Source organism: Dermochelys coriacea, chromosome 9 (assembly GCF_009764565.3).
Source record: "Dermochelys coriacea isolate rDerCor1 chromosome 9, rDerCor1.pri.v4, whole genome shotgun sequence".
NCBI lineage: Eukaryota > Metazoa > Chordata > Testudines > Dermochelyidae > Dermochelys > Dermochelys coriacea.
The window spans coordinates 57133805-57157554 of NC_050076.1; the positions used below are offsets into that span (position 1 = coordinate 57133805).

Genomic DNA, 23750 nt, shown 5'->3' on the forward strand with positions numbered 1-23750 from the left:
ACCAGATTGAAAATCTCTTCCACTTGGCAAGGTAGGTGGCTCTTGTAGAGGGTTTCCTGCTACCAAGGAGGACTTGTCTAACCTGGACTGAACAGGAAAGCTCCATCAGGTTCAACCATGGAGCTTCCATGCCGTGAGGTCAAGCAACTAGAGGTTTGGATGTTGAAGATGACCGTGATCTTGTGTCAGAAGGTCTGGGAAGAGTGGAAGGGTGACTGGGACTTCTACAGACATGTCTAAGAGAGATGTGTACCACTGCTGATGGGGCCAGGCTGGTGCTATCAATATGACCTGAGCTCGTTCTCTCCAGATTTTGAGGAGTACCTTGCGAATTAGTGGTATGGGCATAAAGGAGATGGCCTCCCCATGGAAGGAGGAACGCGTCCGCTCTGGAGCCTGGGCTTTGACTCTGGAAGGAGCAGAACTGCTGGCACTTCCTGTTGTGTTGCATGGTGAATAGGTCTATCTGGGGAAAGCCCCATCTCGGGAAGATTGAGAACGCGACGTCCATGTGAAGGGATCACTCCTGGGTGTGAAACGACCTGCTGAGGTGGTCCGCCAGCTTGTTCTGTACCCGGAGGAGGTATGACACTTGCAGGTGTATTGTATGTTTCACAAAGTAGTTCCACAGCATGGCTTCCTGCCACTGGTGAGATGAGCATGCACCCCCCATTTGTTGGTATAGAACATTGCTGTGGTATTGATCATCATAACTGATACACAATGTCCCGTTAAGTGTGCACAGAAGGTCTGGCATGCTAGGCGCACCACTCTCAGCTCTCTGATGTTGATGTGGAGAGCCAGATCTGCCTGAGATCAGAGACCCTGAGTCCTGCTGTCTCCCAGATGAGCTCCCCAGCCCAAGTCTGATGCATCCATCACTAGCAAGAGAGACAGCTGTGGATAGGTGAAGGGGACCCCTGAGCACACTTTCTGAGGGTCGAACCACCAGATGAGGGAGTCTATGACCAGGTGAGGCAGGGTCACAGTCCTGTCCAAGCTGTCTCAGGCTTGGTGATACACTGACGGAAGCCACGACTGAAGAGGTCGAAGCCTGAGTCTGGCATGCTGCACCACCTAGGTACAGGCAGCCATGCTGTTTCTAGCTGTGGTGGTGGGAAACTGTCTGATATCTGTCAGGGCCTGAAACCTTGCTTCTTCCAGGTATGCCCTGGCTTGAGTCGATTCCAGTACTGCTCCTATAAACTCTATCGTCTGGACAGGGGACAGAGTTGATTTTGCTTCATTTAAAGGGAGACCCAGGTTGTCGAAGGTGGCTCTGATGAATCTGACCTGAGCCTCCACTTGGGTCCTGAAGTGGCCCTTGATCAGCTAGTCGTCGAGGTATGGAAACACCTGTACCTGGTGACAGTGCAAGAACGCGGTAACGACTGCCATGCACTTGGTGAAGACTTGAGGTGCTGCTGACAGGCCAAACAGAAGGACTGTAAACTGGTAGTGGTACCATTCACCACAAACCTTAGGTACCTCCTGTGGGGCTGAGTGATTGTGATATGGAAATATGCGTCCTTCAAGTTAAGGGCAGCATACCAGTCTGCTGGGCCCAGTGATAGGATGATTGAAGCCAAAGAGTCCATATGGAACTTGAGTTTCTTAACAAACTTGTTGAGTTCTCGCAGGTCCAGGATGGGCCTGAGGCTGCCTTTGGCTTTTGGTACAAGGAAATACCGGGAGTAAAAGCCCTCGCCCCTGTGCTCCTGAGGAACCTCCTCCACTGCCCCTAGAGATAGGAGTGACTGCACCTGCTGGATAAGGAGCTGCTCGTGAGAAGGGTCCCTGAAGGACGGGGAAGGTGGATGGAAGGGCAGGTGGGCACAGAATTGGATGGAGTATCCTCTCTCTACCGTGTGGAGCACCCAAAGCTCCGAGGTGATACGGGACCATGCATGGTAGAAAGAGGACAGTTGGGATGAGAGGGTAAGGCGGGGTGGATACAGTTGGGGATCTGATGCGCCGTCCTCGACCGCACCTTCAAAAGGCCTGTTTCAGCCCAGAGGATGGTTTAGATTTGCCAGAGCCCTGGTCTGAGGACAGTGCGGTCGCCTTCTGCCATTTCTATTCCTCCTCTTTGAATCGTCCTGATGGTTCTGTGGCTGATAGAACCATGGAGGAGGTTGCGGCCTAAAATGTTTATTCTGTGTAGTGGGCGTATGGAGGCCCAACGATTTGAGAGTGGCTCTCGAATCCTTCAGGCTATGCAGCCTTTTATCCATCTTTTCAGAAAATAAAGCCGAACCCTCGAAGGGGAGGTCCTGAATAATTTGTTGGACCTCATATGGCAAGCCCAGGATTTGGAGCCAGCGGCCTCTCCTCATAGCTATGCCTGTGGCCATGACATGAGCCAGTGCGGCTTGCAGTGAAGTCCTGGAAATGAGCTTCCCTTCCTCCACGAGAGCCGAAAAATCAGCATGGGAGTCCTGCAGCAACAGCTCTGCAAATTTAGACATTGCCCCGGATGCGTTGAAGCAGTACCTACTGACAATGGCCTACTGATCTGAAATGGGGAGCTGTAAGCCTCCAGTGGAGTAGAACTTTCTCCCATAAAGATCAAGCCTTTTCGCCTCCTGATTCTTCGGGGAGGGTCCCCTGGAAGCCCTGACACTCATGTTGGTTGGCAGCATTGACCACAAGAGAGTCAGATGTGTGATGCATGTATAAATGTTCGGGATACTTGGACAGCACAAAGTAGCATCTTTCATTGCACTTAGCCGTAGGGAAAAATTAGGATGGGGTCTGCCACAGAGTTTTTGTGGTGTCAGAGATGGTCTTTATGAGGAGCAGGGCAATCTGTGCAGGTCCGGAGGGGGCGAGGAGATCCAACACTGGATCTCCATCCTCCACTACCTCCTCCGCCTAAATGCCCAGGCCCTGGGAAACCCTCTACAAAATTGCTGCAGAACCCTGTTGTCCTCCACGGCTGGAGCTGTCACCGTGCCCGTCAATGCCTCATCTGGAGAGGATGAGGAAGAGACCCCGCGAGGGGTGGCTGCTCCCTTCCTTCCGCACCCAAGGGGTCCCGTGGCACCTGGGTTTTTTGGGCTGGTGCCGACCCAGATGGTGTTGTGCCCCTCAGAGCCAAAAGTGCCATCGGCATCCATGTCATCCTGAACGTCGGAATTGCTGCTGACGCCAGAAAAGCCATCGGTGCCAGAGTCCCTGCCGGTGCCGTTGCCGCCGGGACCCCTGGGCCTGGCTGCACCAGAGGCATTGAGATGGTAGCAAAGGATAGTAATGAGCCTACCCCCAATCCTGCTGGTGCTAATGCGGCTAACAGGGATACAAATGAGGCCAAGGCCAGTGACATCACCCTGGAATTAGACCCTTGGCTGCAACCTTGGCTTTCATGAAAAGCCCAGGGAGTCCAACATGTCCATGGTGCCAGGGGCTGCCATTGGGTGGGCCATGGTGCTGGGTAAGGGTGCCAGTCCCGAGTTGACGTGGACCGTCTGGTTCTACTCCTCCAGAACCGATAGGAGCCTGACTCCAAGGTGTTTGAAAATGATGACCACAGGAGATTGGCATTTCTAGGCACTGAGCTTTTGCGCCAAGGGCTCGGGGATCGGCGTGGCTGCTGGGTGTGCTCCGGTGCTGGGTGCCTGGGTCGGAGATCAGCGGGCCATCATAACGGGCTTTCCCCTTGAAGGAGCCCATCTGGGAGGAAAAAACTGTGCCGTGAAGTGAAGTAGTTCTTGGGCCACTTCAAACACCTCCGGTGTCAAAGGGAGGTGCAGCTCTCAGCTCGGCCTTGGCAAGCGAGGAGGGTCTGGACTCAACCACCCTTCCACGTGGGCAGGAGTTGGAGTGACTGTCACTGGTGGAGCAGCACTGGTTTGGCCCGACTTGGGTCTCACAGCGGCAGGCTCCTTAGGCCTAGCTGGGGGAGAGTGACCTCTCTCTGGCCTCGTCTTTTGCGGCACCAGCAATTGCAAATGGTGCCTGCATGCGGCATGTGTGCTGAAAGTGGAGCCAGAACTGTACCATGAGTCCTTATCCTTACCCAGCACCAATGCTCATGCTGACAGTGGTGGAGCGCTCCACACCGAGGATGATGTATTTGGCGCAGGGTCTGTCAACCCAGGGTCAGACTGGGGGCAGAGTGCTGCCTCCATAAACAGGACATTCAGTCCTGGGCTGAAAAGTCTTAAAAATGGCACAATGATCCTTCTGATGGCCCTCTCCTAAACACTTTAGACGTGAGGTGTGAGGATCACTTCTGGGCATACACTTGCCGTAGGCTTTGAAGCCAGGAGACCCCGGTGCTGGGAGAGCGTAGTAGGGGATTCCCCACCCCCAAAAGGAAACTTATCGAACACTGATGTACTACTAACTATTAACAAACAATGGAAAATTAATAGAGAACAATGTAAGAAACTGCTAAATGCGCTTGTTGAGAAAAGAGCACAGGGAAGTTCCAGCTAACCATCACTGGTGGTAAGAAAGACCTGTGTTGGTGGCAGATTGACAGGTCTCTATATTGAGCGCCATGAAGGTGCGACTCCAGGGGGCACCCAGATTGACCCGATGGATACTGCTAGGGGAAAAATCTTCCGGCTACCGTGCATGTGCGCGTGCACACCCCGGATTGGAATCGACATGAACAAGCACTCGAAAAAGAAGTCATGTGCCCCAGCCCCATAATCATTTTTGTTGCCCTCCACTGAACTCTCTCCAATTTGTCCACATCCTTTCTGTAGTGGGGGGCCCAAAACTGAATGCAGTACTCCAGATGTGGCCTCACCAGTGCCCAATAGAAGGGAATAATCACTTCCCTTTATCTGCTAGCAATGCTCCTACTAATGCAGCCCAATATGCCTTTAGCCTTCATGGCAACAGTCTGGCACAGTGGTGTATCTGCAGGGGATCACAGCTGGGGAATCCCTGAGAAAAAGGGCCCAGAAAGAGATACGCTCCCACAGAGCATGAAGGCTGGCTCTGCTTCAGCTGCACCTCTCTGGTCACTCCAGGATCAGCAACAGCGGGGCTGATCCCTCACCTTCCTTCACATGCCAGCACAGCTGCCACAGAGACATGGCAAGGAGACATGGAGGGCACTCAAGGGAGGAGAAGCCTATACAGATTCAAAGCAAATGATGCCAGTAAATGAATGTTATAACTTATGGCTATTTACAACACAGTAGCCCGTGGAGGTACCAGCAGAGATTATATCCAGGTGCTGCACCCACACACAGGGAGAGACTGGTCCTACCAGAGAGCTCTGTGGCTAAATGGGCACAGGGCAGGAGGGGAAATGGAGGCCAGGGATGTGATGTGATTTGCCCAAGGTCAGTGTCCGAGGTGGGATGGACCCCAGTCCCCTGACTCCCAGGTTACTGTCTTATTCAGTAGCCCAGCCAGGGCCTAATCACATCCCTACTCTCGATATCAAAAGGAGAGAAGTGAAGGTTGTGTAGCATCCCTGGAGATAAGTCAGCTGTTTCTCTCCTTAGCACAGGGTTGCTGGTGCGGGATGGGAGGGGTGGGGGGGGGGCAGCTGGGAAATCTCTCAGTGTTGAGCCCATTGATTCTGTCCCTTTAAAAAGCTGCCTTGAATTTATCCTGCTGCTCCAGTTCTGCCCCGGTGACCTTTGAGGTGGGGGCTGGGGTGAGGGGGTGGGATAGAAATTTCTGCAGAAACTTGAAGTCACCAGTTTCTTTCGTTCCTTCCTCCTCCTTCGATCTGTAAAACCCTAACACTGTCCAGATCCTCCCTGTTGGCCCGGATCACTCCGTCCCACTCCGTGTTGTTATTGTTCTGTTTCTGAGGAGGATTAGGGTTAGCTCCCCCTCCCATCCCCCCACCCACATATGGGATCCACAAATGCGCCTAGCATTTTCCACCAAGCTCAGCAGAAATTCACCCAGAAGGTCAGTGACCAAAGAAAGGGACAATCCATCATAAAACAAACTGTTTTCATTTCCCAGGATAAAGGGGAGGGGGCTGGGATTGAGAAAAAGAACAAAACCATGAAAAGAAAACAACCTCAGCTCCTTCTCTGCAGAGACAACCTTCCCCATTTGCAGGAATGTGACAGCCAAAGCTCTTAATGTGATTATCATAATTATTTCTTTACTAGAAATTTTATTAAAAGCCTCTTTTGAAATCCATGCTCAGGGAGCCAAATCTCCAGCTGAGTCCTGGATGGAAGGACAGAGCAGAGGGAGGCATGGGGAGGAGAGAGCGAGTGTGTGCATGCATGTGTGTGTGTGCACGCCTGCGTAGGGAAGGCATGGCTGCAGAACTGGCCTGAGACACTTTCTCAAGTTAAAAGGCTGTGAAAATGTTATGGTTCCCATGGCAATAAGTGGGCCCTAGCTGGCGCCTAATAGGATTTCTCTGTTTCTCTGTCCTCAGCTTGTTCTATAAGCCCTTTAACTGTCTTTCTCCCACTCCCTGCCAGTCTCTCCCGCTCCCTCAGCCCCCCTCCCTCATCTGCCTTTATCTCTGGGTTTTGCACCCCCTTTTTTCACTGGGACTGGCTTCTGGGTCTCTCTTTCTGTGCCTCAGTTCCTCAGACCTTATTGTATGCCAGTGCGGCCCCCTCCTTCCTCAGATCCCTCTGCCTCCCTGTGCTCTGAATTTCCTTCTCCTGCTTGCCTGTGTGGTCCCTTCCAGGGTCGGACTTTGAAATCTGTTGAAAGGAGCCCATTGTTGCCAAAATAAACAGCCTGTCATGTTAAATTACTCTCTCTCCTCTTTCATGTTCTTTAATTTTCTGTCCGTCCCCCGCCCCGACCCGTCCTTTTGTGGTGGCCAGGGAACAGAGCCCAGATTGCAGACAGCACTGGTCTAGAGTTCCCACCTGGCCCTTACTCCCCCAGGGTTTGAGCCAGCTTGTGCCATCTGCCGTGGCTGGTATAGAAGCGATGGCTGTGGGAAGCTCACAGCTGCTCCCCAAGCAGTGTACCCAGCAGGAAGGCTCTGGGGTACTTGCATGGGATGAGAGCGCACAGCTACAATGTGTTTTGGGTCTGTTACGAATGCTGCTGGTGTTGTGTGATGGCTGTCACCAGGGACTGACCCCAGGACTCCCAGAGCTAAAAGCACGAGCTGCTACAGCTTGAGCTAAAGAGCTAGCACTTCATGGCCAGAGCTGCTGCTGCGAAGACTCCTTTTCTCTGTGGATGGGGATGGCATGGGGCCTGTAACACACTCCCCTGTGGGCAACACTTGCACTGATGGCTGGACTCAGGGCAAAGATCCAGTGTAGGTGAGGCTGAACTTGTCTCCTCTGTCAGACTGGCTTGCTCAGACTCTTGGCCAGCAGAAAGTTAACCCACGGTGCACAGATGACCCAGAACAACCATACATACCTCCCTCCCTGCAGAGTCCCTCTCTCTTGCCAGCTTCTTTATGTGCTCATTCAAGCTCTTGGCCTCTCTCTGATGGGCAACCACCGCGTCTTCAAACTGAGCCTGGTAGGTGTGCAGCTCTCCGGTGATACTGGTGACTGTGTTCTGTGGGGGGACCAGGAGGGGACAATGCCATCAGTGATGCTCAATCTGCATGCCCATGTCTGCCAGGCTGGTTGCAGGCCATGCTGCTTTACCTCTTGCACTCATGCTCCAACCAGCTAACACCGAAGTGTAATGCACTCACCGTCAGCTGGCCCCACGGAGCCAAGAGCATAAGGACCATGGGGAGGAGCGTGCTGGTTTGCAGGACAAGGCTCTGTAAGCCAGTGGGTGATGCCAAAGGGCAGCTGCCCCCTCCCTAAGCCAGGTCAGCACTGGTGACAGACAGTGCCCATGCTGCTCAAGGGCCCAGTGTTTTGCTTTACAGCTAGGGTGCACCGCAGAAGGCCCAAGTGACAGCCACCACCTTGGCCAGGGCCTGAACCAGAGACCTCCGGAGCTAAACATGAGAGCTGCTCCAGAACTGGGACTGTGACGGACTGGCATCCTCTGTACATCAGACGCAGAGGGGCACGGAATACACGCGAGCCAGCAGGTTTCAAATCCCTGCCTTCCTCTGCCCAGCTCCTGCGCTCCCACGGTGTGCAACTCCTCTCCCTGCCTTCCTAACACGTTTCCATGTGCCTTGCAACACAGCCACAGCAAGGCCTGGCTCCCATCCCACCTCCAGTGCTGTGCATTGCGAGGGACTGTGTGGTGCTGCAGTAGAGTGAAAGCAGTGTGAGTTCACAGAGAGGACCACTTGTTTCCACAAGCTGATTTCCCATCCATGTAGATGTTAGTCAGAGGAGAATCAGGCCCGCAGGGGGATTTACCCCGTGCCTGTATTGAGCCTAATGTCTGCCCTTGATCCTTGAACTGTTAAGGCTGGTTAGCCCCCGGTCTGTGTCCAAGCAGCCTCACAGACCAGCCTCTCTTGGGCCCTGGCTGTAGTGTCCCCCCAGCACCTGGGAATGGCTGGGTTTAGCAATGTCCCAGCCATGCCCTCAGCACACCTCCTGGACTGGAGGCTCCTTCAGGGCATCATGGAGGGCAGCTATTCCAGCTCTGTGCCTGCAGGGGGCACCCTCCTCCTGCAGGGGGCCTGACACTTGTGCTGGCACAAAGGGGTGAATTCCCCGCAATAGGACCAGACAGGAGCCTGGCCTTGCAGATGCAGTTGAACAGGGGCATGCACCCCTATATCCACTGCAGGAGCAAGCAGAGGGGCAGGGCTGAGCTCCACTGCCGAAATGCCTGCAAGCACAGCAATGCTGGCACATGTGGGTAGCAATCTGGTCTGGGCCAGTCCCCTTCTAGGAGCCGGGGAAAGGGGCAGGAATTGTGCCTTTTAACCAGGGCTCCGGGCAAAGGGACGGACAGCAGCCCATAGCGTTTAGCCAGGAAGGATTTAAAGGACGTTGTCAGCTGTTTACATATGTTCTCTTTTTCCCTTTCCATTTTGTTGGATGCCTATTTTGATTCTTTACTGTGTCCCATGATCTGCCCAGGATGTTTTCTCTACTGCATTTCTAATGGAGCTAAAATTCATAGAATCATAAAATGCAGAGATGGAAGACGACCTATTAGATCATCCCCCTGCCAATGCAGAACTGCTCCCTCCAGAACATTCCCCAGTGACTTGTCTAATCTAGACCAAGTATGAGCAGCTCCAGCGAAGGGGCTTCCAGCAATTCCCTGAGAAGATTATTCCGTGGTTTAATTTTTCCCGATGTCTAGCTTAAATTTTTGTTTGTGAAGTTTGATCCCATTATTTTGTCACTCCTCCCTGAGCTACTCTATACAATCATCCCTCTCTGTCATGTTCCCATCCTTTAATACTGCACAGTTCTTGCACCCCTTCGGGGTCCTGCATTGTACTATACAAAGATTTCATTCTTGTCGCCTTTTCCCAAACATAGGCCAGTCCTTCTGAACCTGCAATCACTTTTGTTGCCTTTCTCTGAATTGACTCCCGTTTGCCACTATCTTCCTTGAAATGGGGCACCCAAAACTGCTACACGCAGAATTCCTAAGGTATTTGAACTAACCTGTTACCTCTCTGGGTTGGGATGTTACGGGCTAGATACCCAACCGGTGTAAATTAGCATAGCACCAGTGACTTCTATGGAGTTACTCTGATTTGCACCAGCTGAAGATATGGCCTGTGGGGATACAGCCTATGGGCCCCAGGAAGTGACTGGCAAAACTCTAATCAGCTCCAACAGGAGGAGGATCAGACTTGCACCAGCTTGGGGATACAATGGATGCTATCCACTGTCACGCCTCAGCATCTCCTCCCTGCTTTGTAGATTTGTGCTTTCCCGCCGCCTGCCAAAAGGCCCTAGACCCTGATCCTGCAAAACTCAAGTGCTTTACTTAACTCATATGAGCAATGCTGCTGAACTCAGCAGGGTTCCTCAGCTGTGTGAGTGCTTGGGAGCTTGGCGCCCACTTAGATTTTTTTTCCAAGTTAAAGCTGGTTAATCCTCGCCCATTTCTCTTCTCTCTGTGTGTCCATGTGTATTTTCTCTGCAGCCTCCTGGATGTTTGCACTGGTTTTATATTATCCAGGCTTCAGTGGGGATTCCTGGGATATATGCATGATAGCTGCTTTCAACTACCTGAAAGGGGGTTCCAAAGAGGATGGATCTAGACTGTTCTCAGTGGTAGCAGATGACAGTACAAGGAGTAATGGTCTCAAGTTGCAGTGGGGGAAGTTTAGGTTGGATATTAGGAAAAACTTTTTCACTAGGAGGGTGGTGAAGCACTGGAATGGGTTACCTAGGGAGGTGGTGGAATCATCTTCCTTAGAAGTTTTTAAGGTCAGGCTTGACAAAGCCCTGGCTGGGATGATTTAGTTGGGGATTGGTCCTGCTTTGATCAGGAGGTTAGACTAGATGACATGCCGAGGTCCCTTCCAACCCTGATATTCTATGAAAACACTTTCATTGTGTGGTATCCCACCAGCTGCATTTACATGGCTACAGCTCCTGCAGATTTACTCATACACAGAGCATCCCCTGGCATTTTCTAGGGCTCCTCACAAACTAGGGCTTTCTATTCCTGGATGCAAGAAATAGCCTGTATCGAGGTACTCAGCCTTAGGAGGGGCTTTAAAGGGATGCGCTCACCCTACCCATTTCTGTCTGTATTACTGTACACCTAGTATTGCTACAAGCAGCCCCAAAGACGCCCAAAGCCAATAGCATTTGATCACTTGCTCACTTGCACTGTTTCTCCTGTGTACTAAAGGTACCAATTCTGCCAATTAGTCCTCCCAAATGGCCCCATGTCCACAGGGCATCATACTGATTTCAGGCCTGTGTGGAACCGTACTCTAGTCAGCGGGGCTCTGGGAAGCCATGTATAGGGCTAGTGTCAGTGGTTTCCCTGAGATCTGTGTGTGTCTCTCACACAGCAACAGGGGAGAGAAAATCACACTTGAGCCAAGGACAGCACAAACCTGTCAGGGGGTTTCATGGGCAGGGGCAGCACTTGAAACTACAATGAACTCATTTTTTGGAAGCTGACTAGATTATAAACTGTCTCTTTAAAACCCAAAGTTTTATTGCAATCCTCTGACATGAGACACGGGGGATGGACACACAACTTGTCAGCTCTCTACAGACCTGATTCTGATCGCAGTTTTCCAGATGTAAATCAGGGGCAGCTCCAGCAAAGTCAATGGATTTCAGTCAAGTGAATGAGCAGAGCTGGGCCCAACATCTGCCAGTCTGGGGCATTTCACCAACAATAACAGTGACAAGTAAGCAAGGATGAAAGAGCTGGGGAGCTACCAAGAAAGGGACAGATCCTCAGTTAATGTTATGGTACAGACCAGTGGAAGTCAATGGAGCTTTGCTGATTCACACCAGCTGGGCGCCCAGCCCATTGACGTCCACAGAGCTATGCCAATTTACATCATCTGGGGCTCCGGCTCATTGACTTTCATGGTGCTATGCCAATTTACACCAGCTGGGGATCTGGCCTCATGTTTCACTTAAGTGCTCCCAGTGGACCCATTATTCCACGCCCTGCTCTGCCGTTCTGCCACATACAGCCTGGCCAGCAAAATTCTTTATAAATCTGAAAGATGGGTGGAGAAAAAGCAAACCAAAGCCTCGAACTGCAAGCAAAGACACAGATGGGGCATATGGCATCTGCGACTGAACAGGATTCCACTTCCCTTTTGTGTTTTGAAGGGCTTGTCTGTGAACTAGAGGGGCGTGAGCTGTAAAGCACTCTAACTGCCCTATGGAGACCCTGCTAATGTGCTCTAAGAGGTACCTAGTGCACGTACCATAGCTCTGTTTGAAGCCGGACTGCATCGGCACAAATTAGCTGCCTTTTAAAACTTGTCAGCAGGGTTTACACAGGCAGTTAGAGCACTACACACTAGAGCACTCTACAATTCACACCCCTCTAGTTCACACTGCGGTGCTGGGTAGATAAGTCCTTAAGGCTTCACTGGCCTATGAGGTGCCATCTGAGCAAAAAACTCATCTGGGCTGGAGGGGTGGGGAAGCTCCAGGAAATGAGATACTCTTAGCCAGGGTCTTTTTTTCTGGTGCCAGAAGCTCTTTTACTGGGTTGCAGGCTACATATGATTTCTCCAAGGACTGGCAATCTCAGAGCCATGCATACAGCAGGATGAAGAAATACAAGGCAGCTTCCAGCACTTCATTGCATCACACTGGCTCCCTGGAGATGCCTCTGTGGCTTAGACTCACTCTCTGCCCTGCCCATTCTCTCTTTGGTAGAGCCCTCTCCTTACACGACTGTGAGGCTCTGCCCACAGCGCACAGACAGGGGAGAACTTATATAATCAAACCGTCTTTGGCTTAACCCCTTGTTTGCTGAGTCCAGCAGCAACAAGAGCATGCCAATTAATGAATTATGTGCAGTACATCCTGTATTGATGCTGGTTCTGGCAGGACCCAACTGAGAGTGCCAATTCAGGACAAATTGCTTAAAGCAGGGCAGTCTACAGCCCAAGGCTGGGGTTTCTATGCACACCAAGGCAAACTAAGCCAGCCAAACAGAGAAGACCCCACTAGCTAACTACAAGTCACACAAGCAATTCCCTTAGACACTCCAGTTTCCCAATATCACCATCAGTGCCACTCGTTATGGGGACAAATGGTTATGAAAACCAACCCCAGTAAAAGAAAAAAGGTTCTCTCAATCCCAAAGGACCAAGCCCTAGACCCCAGTCAATATACAAATCAGATCTTACCCACAAATCACGTTGTTGCCAATCCTTTAGAATCTAAAATCTAAAGGTTTATTCATAAAAGGAAAAAGATATAGATGAGAGCTAGAACTGGTTAAATGAAATCAATTACATACAGTAATGGCAAAGTTCTTGGTTCAGGCTTGCAGCAGTGATGGAATAAACTGCAGGTTCAAATCAAGTCTCTGGAAAACATCCACAGCTGGGATGGGTCTTTCAGTCCTTGGTTCAAAGCTTCAGTGTAGCAAAGTTCCTCCAGAGGTAAGAAGCAGGATTGAAGACAAGATGGAGGAGCTGCAGCAGCTTTTTCTATTCTCTTGCCATGTGGTCTTTCTTTCTTTGTTCCAAAGACAAGCTGTCCATCACATGGCATGGAAACACCTGAGAGTTCTGTCCATAGGCATGTCCCTGCATACCTTGCTGAGTCCCAAGGCGTGTCTGCCTTCTCTCAATGGGTCAATTGTATAGCTGATGGTCCTTAATGGGCCACCAAACAGGCTAGGCAGAGCTGACACCAATTTATCTGGGGTGTCACCCGGAAGCATAGCACAAGTTTGAACTACAGAAAGTATAGAGCCAATATTCATAACTTCAACTACAAAAATGATACACACATATAGACAGCATAATCATAATCAGCAACCATAACCTTGTCTTAGACACCTCATTTGACCCCTTTTATATAAGATTTGGTGCCACTACAGGACTTTGGTTGCAACAATGATCTATATGGTCCCAGATTATGTCAATAATGTCACACCCCCAATGCAAAATTGATGCAGGAAGGGATGACACAAACATCAATGACTGCATCCCAAGAGCTTCCCTCCTTGTTTCTGTCTTACTACAGCAAGTATTGGTGTATAACGGAAACGGTTTATCAAAGTCATGTTCAATAACATGATTGAATCTCTTTACAAACTCAAGGTAAAACTTGGTTAGAACAATAGTGGATTGGATCTGCTTTTGCAGCATGGTTCCTTTATGTCTCATGTGATCTTGTCAAAAGCTAAAGAACATAACTACTGTATCCATGAAAAGAAAAGGAGTACTTGTGGCACCTTAGAGACTAACAAATTTATTAGAGCATAAGCTTTCGTGAGCTACAGCTCACTTCATCGGATGCATAAGCTTATGCTCTAATAAATTTGTTAGTCTCTAAGGTGCCACAAGTACTCCTTTTCTTTTTGCGAATACAGACTAACACGGCTGCTACTCTGAATACTGTATCCATGCAAGCTCTGGCAACTGTTTGGAACCCAATTAACATCAACTTAATGTAGATATTACTGTTGTTTATAGTACAGGAATCTTGGCATTTAGCCATGAAAGCAATGTGGTAGTGTGCCTCAGTTTCCCTTTTCACACAGCACATCAGGTTTGGAATGTCTTTTCCCCTGTGAAAAGTTCCAATACTGTTTACAGCCCTTAACTGTGAAACATCAGTATAACAAGGCCTCTTAACACAAAGTGTGTTCTCATATATTCCTTTTAACATGTTCAAGGTATTTTGCAAAAGATTAGGCACCTTGTACATTTTTACAGTTTTTGGTAATAGCAACATATTAGTTACCAAAATTACCATGAGCAAACAACAAATTCATTGCAAGTGTCCATCTAGATTCATGTTTGTTATTCCACACCTTTGGCTCAATACTATTGGGGTTTGGGCCTTTTAGGGTTAGCCTGTGGCTTCCCTTTGCAAAATTGAGCTCTCTTTTTCCTCCTTGTCCTGAAGGATCAAACCCTGATTTCTCTAGTTTAACAGAATTCACTTGCTGATTCGGTGTGTTCTCTGTGCTAACAGCTATTAGCAAGTCCTTCTTCTCCCTGTCAGCCAAGTAATTTGCATTCCCACAGACAGGAGCCAGTTCACCAGTTTTCAGATTCTTAACTGCTACCAATTCCAAGGCTGGACTCTGTCTTAAAGAGAAACCATCCATTTTCACTAACAAGCCAGACTCAAAGTTCTGTTGTCCTTCCCTTACCAACCTCTGCTTCCACATGGAATCAGATGTTAAGTTCACTGAGAGAATACAAGTCATATCCAAAGTGTCTAGAGATGAGAGTATACCTGCCATCCCCTGCATTCTCAAAAGATTAACTACATAACTGTTCTGCTCTGCAGACTCAGCTACCCAGTCTTCCCTCTGAACCTGAGACACAGACTGTTCACTCACAGAATCAGCATGGAGACATTCCTCTCTCAACAACGTTGTTTCCCCAAAAAGCTGGCCAAACACAGCCACTTGGTTATAAGACTGTTCAACTTAACAGCTTTCACTCCATCTGAGACCTTCTCAAAGCTTTCAAAAAGAAAGTCAGTGGATCCATTCACCACAGAAAATTTCTGGCTGTTAGGAACTGAAACTTTCTTGGTTATATCACTTTCACACCCTTCAGTTGCAGTAAACTGCTTGCAAAGACTGCCATGAGGATTCCTTTCCCTTGGAGCTTTTCTAAGCAGCAATTCAACCCTCACAGAAATTCTGCCTTTACCCTCTTCACCTAAGGCTTGCTCTAAAGGAACACTTCCCTGAGCAACAACAGACTCTTTCTGGGTCTCACTTACATCCAGAATCACCTCTGAGACAACGACACTATTTTCAACCATCACAGGCTGAAAGGCATCTTCTGTCTGCTCCACAGACAAAGAAGAGCCAAAGACACATTCTCCTTTCCCAAAAAGAAAAGGAGTACTTGTGGCACCTTAGAGACTAACAAATTTATTAGAGCATAAGCTTTCGTGAGCTACAGCTCACTTCATCCGATGAAGTGAGCTGTAGCTCACGAAAGCTTATGCTCTAATAAATTTGTTAGTCTCTAAGGTGCCACAAGTACTCATTTTCTTTTTGCAAATACAGACTAACACGGCTGCTACTCTGAAACTTCTCCTTTCCCAGACACACAGCTTGGGATCTCATTTCCCTTGTCCCAGCACACAGGGCTGTTTACAGACAACTGCTTGGAGATCAGGGTAGCTTCCTCCATAGGCAAGTCAATACCCCTGACAGACACAGGCACATTTCCTTCACTGTCACAATTCTCTACACAGGTAACAGGTAAGGTATAGGGACACGCATCTACCACTATCCTCGCCTTCCCACACTGCTGACTAGACAAAGCCATCAGCTCACAAGGTTGCCTAGGCTCATTCAAACTTTCCTTCCCAGGCACATTGCCACTCCCCACAGATAAACTGCTGCTCTTCTCACTACACTGAGCTACTTCCAACAAATCACAGTTACCCTTTTCAGGTTCACTTTTATAAGCTGTACTAGCTAACAATCCATCACCCATCAAAATTCTACCCTTTCCTTCCTCAGTTAGGGCTTCAACCTGACCATCCACTTTAATCTGCTCCTGAGAAACATTGTCCTGACCAATGACCAGTGCTTGATCTAATTCCAGATTCACTTCTGAGACATTAGACAGACAGTCAGAAACTTCATTCACAGACAAACAGCAACTTTCCAAAGATAAATTTTTGGAAAAACCCTCCATAGACACAACTTTGGGATTCATCCTCTCCTGTGCCTGGTTTGTGTTAACTTGACTGAACATAGCTTTAATATCATTTCCAATCATAAGATCCTTAGGGATTGTGTTCTTCACTCCCACAACCACGGTGCCCTCAAATCCCTTCCATTTAAGGTGGATTTTAGCCAAAGGCACCCTGACAAAACACTCAGATGGGGCTACAATAGTTACACTTTCATCTGGCCAATAATCTTCCTCCCTTACAAGACTTGCTTTAACCAGAGTAATATCTGCTGCGGTGTCCCTCCATGCCATACACCTCACTCCATTCACTTCTGCACTGCTAATAATCTCTGCATTATTTTTCCCATATTTAGCTTCAATATGAGTTTTAAGGTCAAATTCTTCAGAGACCACAGAAACAGCATTTGCACACAGGGCACGAGCGCTGGGCTCTGTGTGGCTTGCCTGTGAGTTTATAACAACAGGATTAGCATTTGCCGTGGCATTTGGGGTTGCTGGTTTTGGGCCGCCCTTCAGGGTTGGGCAATCTGATCTCATGTGGTCCAGCACACCACAGTGATAGCATTCAACCTGTTTATTCTTGTGGTGAGAGTTCCTACCCTCTGGGCCCCCATGAGCTCCTTTATAAGAGTCAGGGCCAGGTTTACTTTTAAATCCTTCTCTCCTCTTGAACTGGGGAGAATGGTGATTAATTTCCCCCTGGGGTTTATACCCTTCCCAAGCCCTGTTTTGGGTATGGGCATCTGCAATCTCTGCAGTCCATAGGACTGACTCATGGTCCCTATCACACACAGCTGCTCTCACATGGTCAGGCACGATGTCTAAGAACTGTTCCAAAGTTATTAAATCCAGCAGTTTTTCAAAACTCCCATGTACCTTTGCTCCCACAACCCACTTTTTAACAAAACCCATCAGCTTATGAGTACATTCTACAAAAGTACAATCACTGGACATTTTAAACTTTCTAAACTTAACTCTGTAAGAATCAGGAGTAACCTTGAATGACCTCAACACAGAATTTTTAAACCACTCAAAATCCAAGGCTTCTTGTCCCCCCAGTTCATTAAATACCTCCCTGGCTTTCCCAGTCAGCCTGGTCAGCAGGACAGGCATTCGCTGATCATCGGGGATTTGGTACAGATTGCAGAGGCGTTCAAAGGTAGACAAAAACTCCTCTATGTCCTCAGTATCGTTGTAAATGGGACACATCCTCTCCCAGTTCTTCTCGTGGCGGTGGGGAAGTGGAGTACCACATGGCGATGACTTTCTCCGCTCTTCCATGACTTGGAGCTGAAGTTTGGCCATCTCCTGTTCCTTCTTGTGAGTCTCCTGTTTCCCCGTCAAGCTTTCTCCTCAGCCGCCAGCAGCTCCAGAAGCCCCTTACGAGCTTTTTCTTCTCTCTCAGCTGCCTCTTTCTCTCTCTCAGCAGCTTCTCTTTCGAACTCAGCATTCTTTTGCTTTTCCAGCAATTGAAGATCTGCTAGGTTCCCTTCATGGCTCAAGTTGCAGTTTATTTGTTGCCTTTTGCACTCTAATTTTTTTTGCAGCTTCTGTAGTCTCAGGTAAAGGCTGTGCTCCTGCCTCCCAATCACTGGCCACCAACAGATTTCTCATTTCTTGATTTGTAGCTTTCTTTCTAAAGCTTATCCCCTTTTCTGAACACAGATCTTCCAGAACTTTTTTGCCAAGGCCCTCATATGCTCTTTGCTCACCCATTGCAACTCCTCTTTAACCAACCCAACTCTCAATACTAAAATTAAAATTTAGATAGCGTGGGGTTCTGACCCAAAGTTTAATTGACCTGGTTCTGTGGATCCAAGCATGACTACACCACTGTAATGATGCTGGTTCTGGCGGGACCCAACTGAGAGTGCCAATTCAGGACAAATTACTTAAAGCAGGGCAGTTTAAAGCCCAAAGCTGGGGTTTCTATGCACACCAAGGCAAACTAAACCAGCCAAACAGAGAAGACTTCGGTTTTACCCACTGGCTAAACACAAGTCACACAAGCAATTCCCTTAGACACTCCAGTTTCCCAATATAACCACCAGTGCCACTAGTTATGGGGACAAATGGTTATGAAAACCAATACCCCAGTTAAAGAAAAAAGGTTCTCTCAATTTCAAAGGCTCAAAACCTAGACCCCGGGCAATATCCAAATCAGATCTTACCCAGAAATCATGCTGTTGCCAATCCTTTAGAATCTAAAATCTAAAGGTTTATTCATAAAAGGAAAAAGATATAGATGAGAGCTAGAACTGATTAAATGGAATCAATTACATACAGGTTCAGGTTTGTAGCAGTGACGGAATAAACTGCAGGTTCAAATCAAGTCTCTGGAAAACATCCACAGCTGGGATGGGTCTTTCAGTCCTTGGTTCAAAGCTTCAGTGTAGCAAAGTTCCTCCAGAGGTATGAAGCAGGATTGAAGACAAAATGGAGGAGTTGCAGCAGCTTTTTATATTCTCTTGCCATGTGGTCTTTCTTTCTTTGTTCCAAAGACAAGCTGTCCATCACATGGCATGGAAACACCTGAGAGTTCTGTCCATAGGCATGTCCCTGCATACCTTGCTGAGTCCCAAGGCATGTCTGCCTTCTCTCAATGGGTCAATTGTATAGCTGATGGTCCTTAATGGGGCACCAAGCAAGCTAGGCAGAGCTGACAACAAATTATCTGGGGTGTCACCCAGAAGCATAGCACAAGTTTGAACTACAGACAGTATAGAGCCAATATTCATAACTTCAACTACAAAAATGATACACACATATAGACAGCATAATCATAATCAGCAAACCATAACCTTGTCTTAGACTCCTCATTTGACCCCTTTTATATAAGATTTGGTGCCACTACAGGACTTTGGTTGCTACAAAGATCTATACAGTCCCAGATTATGTCAATAAAGTCACACATCCTCAGCAGTGTATTCTCAGTGTAAATCCATGGCAATGCCAGGGAAGACATTCTGGAGGGAGCCAATGACAGAGCATTGTGGGCCTCAGAAGGGGAACCATCCAAGGCAACCCTGAAGGAGTGTTTGGTAGGAGAGCAGGGCCTTTCTAGCCAGAGGATAGCGTGATCAGCTGTGTCTAGGGGAGCGTACAGTTAGGCTAAACGGCTGTGCAGCTTGGTCAGGGAGAGGCTGTTGGTGACCTGGCTAAAGGCAGTTTGAGAAGAAGAGGGGCAGGCAGCAAACTGCAGGAGGTGTAAACGGGGGAAGTTGAGGCAGTGGGAGTATAGCATGTGCTTGAGAAGTATGGAGGCAAGAGGGAGGAGGGTTGGCAGCTAGAGAGGAAGGTAGTATCAAGGAAATATCTCAGAGGACAGGGAGACAGCAGATTGGTTGGAGGCCAAAGGCAGGAGCCAGGTAACCGGCAATATCTGAGGACAAGGAAGAGGGATGGGCTAAGATGAGTTCAAGGGAGGTCAAGAGTGCAGCAGGATTTGGGCTGAGATATGGGCTAGAGCAGTGGTTCTCAACCAGAGGTATGCATACCCCTGGGGGTACACAGAGGTCTTCCAAGGGGGTACATCAACTGATCTAGATGTTTGCCTAGTTTTACAACAGGCTACATAAAAAGCACTAGTGGATCACTAGTGCACTAGAGGGCAGGATCCCCTGGGAGAATAACATGAGGGGGAAAAGAGTCCAGGAGAGCTGGCTGTATTTTAAAGAATCCTTATTGAGGTTACAGGGACAAACCGTCCTGATGTGTAGAAAGAATAGTAAATATGGCAGGCGACCAGCTTGGCTTAACAGTGAAATCCTTGCTGATCTTAAACACAAAAAAGAAGCTGACAAGAAGTGGAAGATTGGACAAATGACCAGGGAGGAGTATAAAAATATTGCTTGGGCATGCAGGAGTGAAATCAGGAAGGCCAAATCACAATTGGAGTTACAGGGACAAACCGTCCTGATGTGTAGAAAGAATAGTAAATATGGCAGGCGACCAGCTTGGCTTAACAGTGAAATCCTTGCTGATCTTAAACACAAAAAAGAAGCTGACAAGAAGTGGAAGATTGGACAAATGACCAGGGAGGAGTATAAAAATATTGCTTGGGCATGCAGGAGTGAAATCAGGAAGGCCAAATCACAATTGGAGTTACAACTAGCAAGTGATGTTAAGAGTAACAAGAAGGGTTTCTTCAGGTATGTTAGCAACAAGAAGAAAGTAAGGAAAGTGTGGGCCCCTTACTGAATAAGGGAGGCAACCTAGTGACAGAGGATGTGGAAAAAGCTAATGTACTCAATGCTTTTTTTGCCTCTGTCTTCACGAACAAGGTCAGCTCCCAGACTGCTGCATTGGGCAGCACAGCATGGGAAGTAGGTGACCAGCACTCTGTGGAGAAAGAAGTGGTTCAGGATTATTTAGAAAAGCTGGACAAGTACAAGTCAATGGGGTTGAATGCGCTGCATCTGAGAGTGCTAAAGAAGTTGGCGGATGTGACTGCAGAGCCATTGACCATTATCTTTGAAAACTCATGGCGATTGGGGGAGGTCTCGGACGACTGGAAAAAGGCTAATGTAGTGCCCATCTTTAAAAAAAAGGAGGAGGAGGATCCTGGGAATTACAGGCCGGTCAGCCTCGCCTCAGTCCCTGGAAAAATCATGGAGCAGGTCCTCAAGGAATCAATTCTGAAGCACTTAGAGGAGAGGAAAGTGATCAGGAACAGTCAGCATGGATTCACCAAGGGGAAGTCATGCCTGAGTAATCTAATTGCCTTCCATGACGAGATAACTGGCTCTGTGGATGAGAGAAAAGCAGTGGACGTGTTGTTTCTTGACTTTAGCAAAGCTTTTGACACGGTCTCCCATAGTATTCTTGCCGGCAAGTAAAAGAAGTATGGGCTGGATGAATGGACTATAAGGTGGATAGAAAGCTGGCTAAATTGTCGGACTCAACGGGTAATGATCAGTGGCTCCATGTCTAGTTGGCAGCCAGTATCAAGTGGAGTGCCCCAAGGGTCGGTCCTCGGGCTGGTTTTCTTCAATATCTTTATTAATGATCTGGAGGATGGCGTGGACTGCACCCTCAGCAAGTTTGCAGATGACACTAAACTGGGAGGAGAAGTAGATACCCTGGAGGGTAGGGATAGGATACAGAGGACAAATTAGAGGATTGGCCCAAAAGAAATCTGATGAGGTTCAACAAGGACAAGTGCAGAGTCCTGCACTTAGGACAGAAGAATCCTGTGCACTGCTATAGACTAGGGACCGAATGGCTAGGCAGTATTTCTGCAGAAAAGGACCTAGGGGTTACAGTGGATGAGAAGCTGGATGAGTCAACAGTGTGCCCTTGTTGCCAAGAAGGCCAACGGCATTTTGGGCTGTATAAGTAGGGGCATTGCCAGCAGATCAAGGGACATGATCGTTCCCCTCTATTCGATATTGGTGAGGCCTCATCTGGAGTACTATGTCCAGTTTTGGGCCCCACACTACAAGAAGGATGTGGAAAAATTGGAAAACGTCTAGCGGAGGGCAACAAAAATTATTAGGGGACTGGAACACATGACTTATGAGGAGAGGCTGAGGGAACTGGGATTGTTTAGTCTGCAGAAGAGAAGAATGAGAAAGAGAAGATAGCTGCTTTCAACTACCTGAAAGGGGATTCCAAAGAGGATGGATCTAGACTGTTCTCAGTGGTATCAGATGACAGAAGAAAGAGTAATGGTCTCAAGTTGCAGTGGGGGAGGTTTAGGTTGGATATTAGGAAAAACTTTTTCACTAGGAGGGTGGTGAAGCACTGGAATGGGTTACCTAAGGAGGTGGTGGAATCATCTTCCTTAGAAGTTTTTAAAGTCAGGCTTGACAAAGCCCTGGCTGGGATGATTTAGTTGGGGATTGGTCCTGCTTTGAGCAGGGGGTTGGACTAGTTGACCTCCTGAGGTCCCTTCCAACCCTGATATTCTATGATTCTATGATTCTCCAGAGTGTGGGGGTGAAAGGGCTTGAGGGTACCCTACTGAAAGGAATTTGCAGGTGTGCCTTCCTGAGCTCTCAAAGGGGTTCTGTACTTGGGTGGTGGCAGCATCTAGCAATCCAAGCTCAGAAAAAAGCTGTAACCTTGGGAGTTTAATATAAGCCTGGAGTGGCCAGTATTAACTTTTAGAATCATTGCAGCCTTCCCCTTCTGCACTTGAAGTGCCAGAGTGGGGATTTATCCTTAACAGAGGCAGTGAAAGATTTGTTCACCAATGTAACAGCACTGACAGTGTGTCCACCCTGTGCACATGCCCCAGGTTAAAGCTACTTCCCCTTTGAAGCTTCACATCCTCATTGCACAGTGCTGTACTGCCAGAAGTGTATTGCACTGCAGGTAGGTATCCCAGGCACCAACTGCTGTTTCTAGGCACTATGCATTCTGGGTACTTTTCATGGCAGATTAGGAGATACCAGTTGGTATGCAGAGGAACTGTCTGACTATGGGTCCAACTCCTATCATCCCTCCTGTTGTATCCCAGAATTCATCTGGAGCTTGCTGGCTCAGGCCATTTTCAAATAACTGGCTAGCAACATGGAGAATAAACAGGCAATCTTGTCCATTACTCACACTCATCAGCTTCAATGGGATCACTTACATGCCTGGAATTCGACGTGTGCTTAAACACCTTCCTGCAGGGCTGGCCACAGCAGAACTCCAGCCTGCAAAATCCTGCAGGGCACATGACTGTTTGGGCCACATGGTGCCTAGAGAAGGATCTGAGCTCACCTTATCTTGCTCCTGGCGGTTCAGAGCCTCCAGCTTCACCCGGTCGATATCCATCCTGGCATTCATAAGCTCCCGCTCGGCCTCACTGAGCTTCTCTGACAGCAGACTCTTCTCTGTTTCCTTCAGGGACAGCGCCTGGCAGGGTGCAACAGACAGGAGCCATCATTCAAGAATGGCACACGTGGAAGGACAAGTGCAGGAGCTCAGCATGTTGGGAGGAAAAGACATTCTCCACAGGTACCCCTGCTAGGACTGCAGTAGCTGTATACTTCCTTGCAGCTAGCACTGTTATGCCATTCAATCGAGAGCCTCCTGCTGGCACAGGCTGGACCTGTAATAGCTGTGGGGTTACCCACACCCAGCACTCAAAATCACTCCCCACAGCGCCTCCCGCTGGCACAGGCTGGGCCTGAAGTAGACTCACTGACCCATAGACTTTAAGGTCAGAAGGAACCATCATGATCATCTAGTCCGACCTTCTGCACATTGCAGGCCACGGAACCTCGTCCACCCACTCCTGTAATAGACCCCTAACCAAGTTACTGAAGTCTTCAAATCACAATTTAGTCTTGAAGTTACAGAGAATCAACCATTTATACTAGTTTAAACCTGCAAGTGACCCTGCCCCATGCTGCAGAGGAAGGTGAAAACCTGCCAATCTGACCTGGGTAAAAATTCCTTCTCAATCCCAAATATAGACCCTCAGCATTTAAGCAAGATCCACCAGCCAGACACCTGGGAAAGAATTCTCTGTGGCCTGTCTAGTGTCCCATCCCATCTAGTGTCCCGTCTCTGCCCATTGGAGATATTTGCTGCTAGCAGTTGCAGATTAGCTACTTGCCATTGTAGGCAACCTCAACATACCATCCCCATCATAATAAACATA

At 48.6% G+C, this 23750-nt stretch overlaps 1 protein-coding gene across 1 annotated transcript in view; it reads right to left on the minus strand.

Annotated features, from left to right (window-relative positions):
• Positions 1-23750, minus strand: part of CROCC2 (ciliary rootlet coiled-coil, rootletin family member 2) — a 193938-nt gene that overhangs the window by 69502 nt on the left and 100686 nt on the right. Inside the window, exons 22-23 of the mRNA XM_043491634.1 lie at positions 22865-22999; positions 7333-7476 (exon numbers count right to left, since the gene is read on the minus strand). Of these exons, the coding sequence (XP_043347569.1) occupies positions 7333-7476; positions 22865-22999 (279 nt within the window). The remainder of the gene's footprint in view (positions 1-7332; positions 7477-22864; positions 23000-23750) is intronic.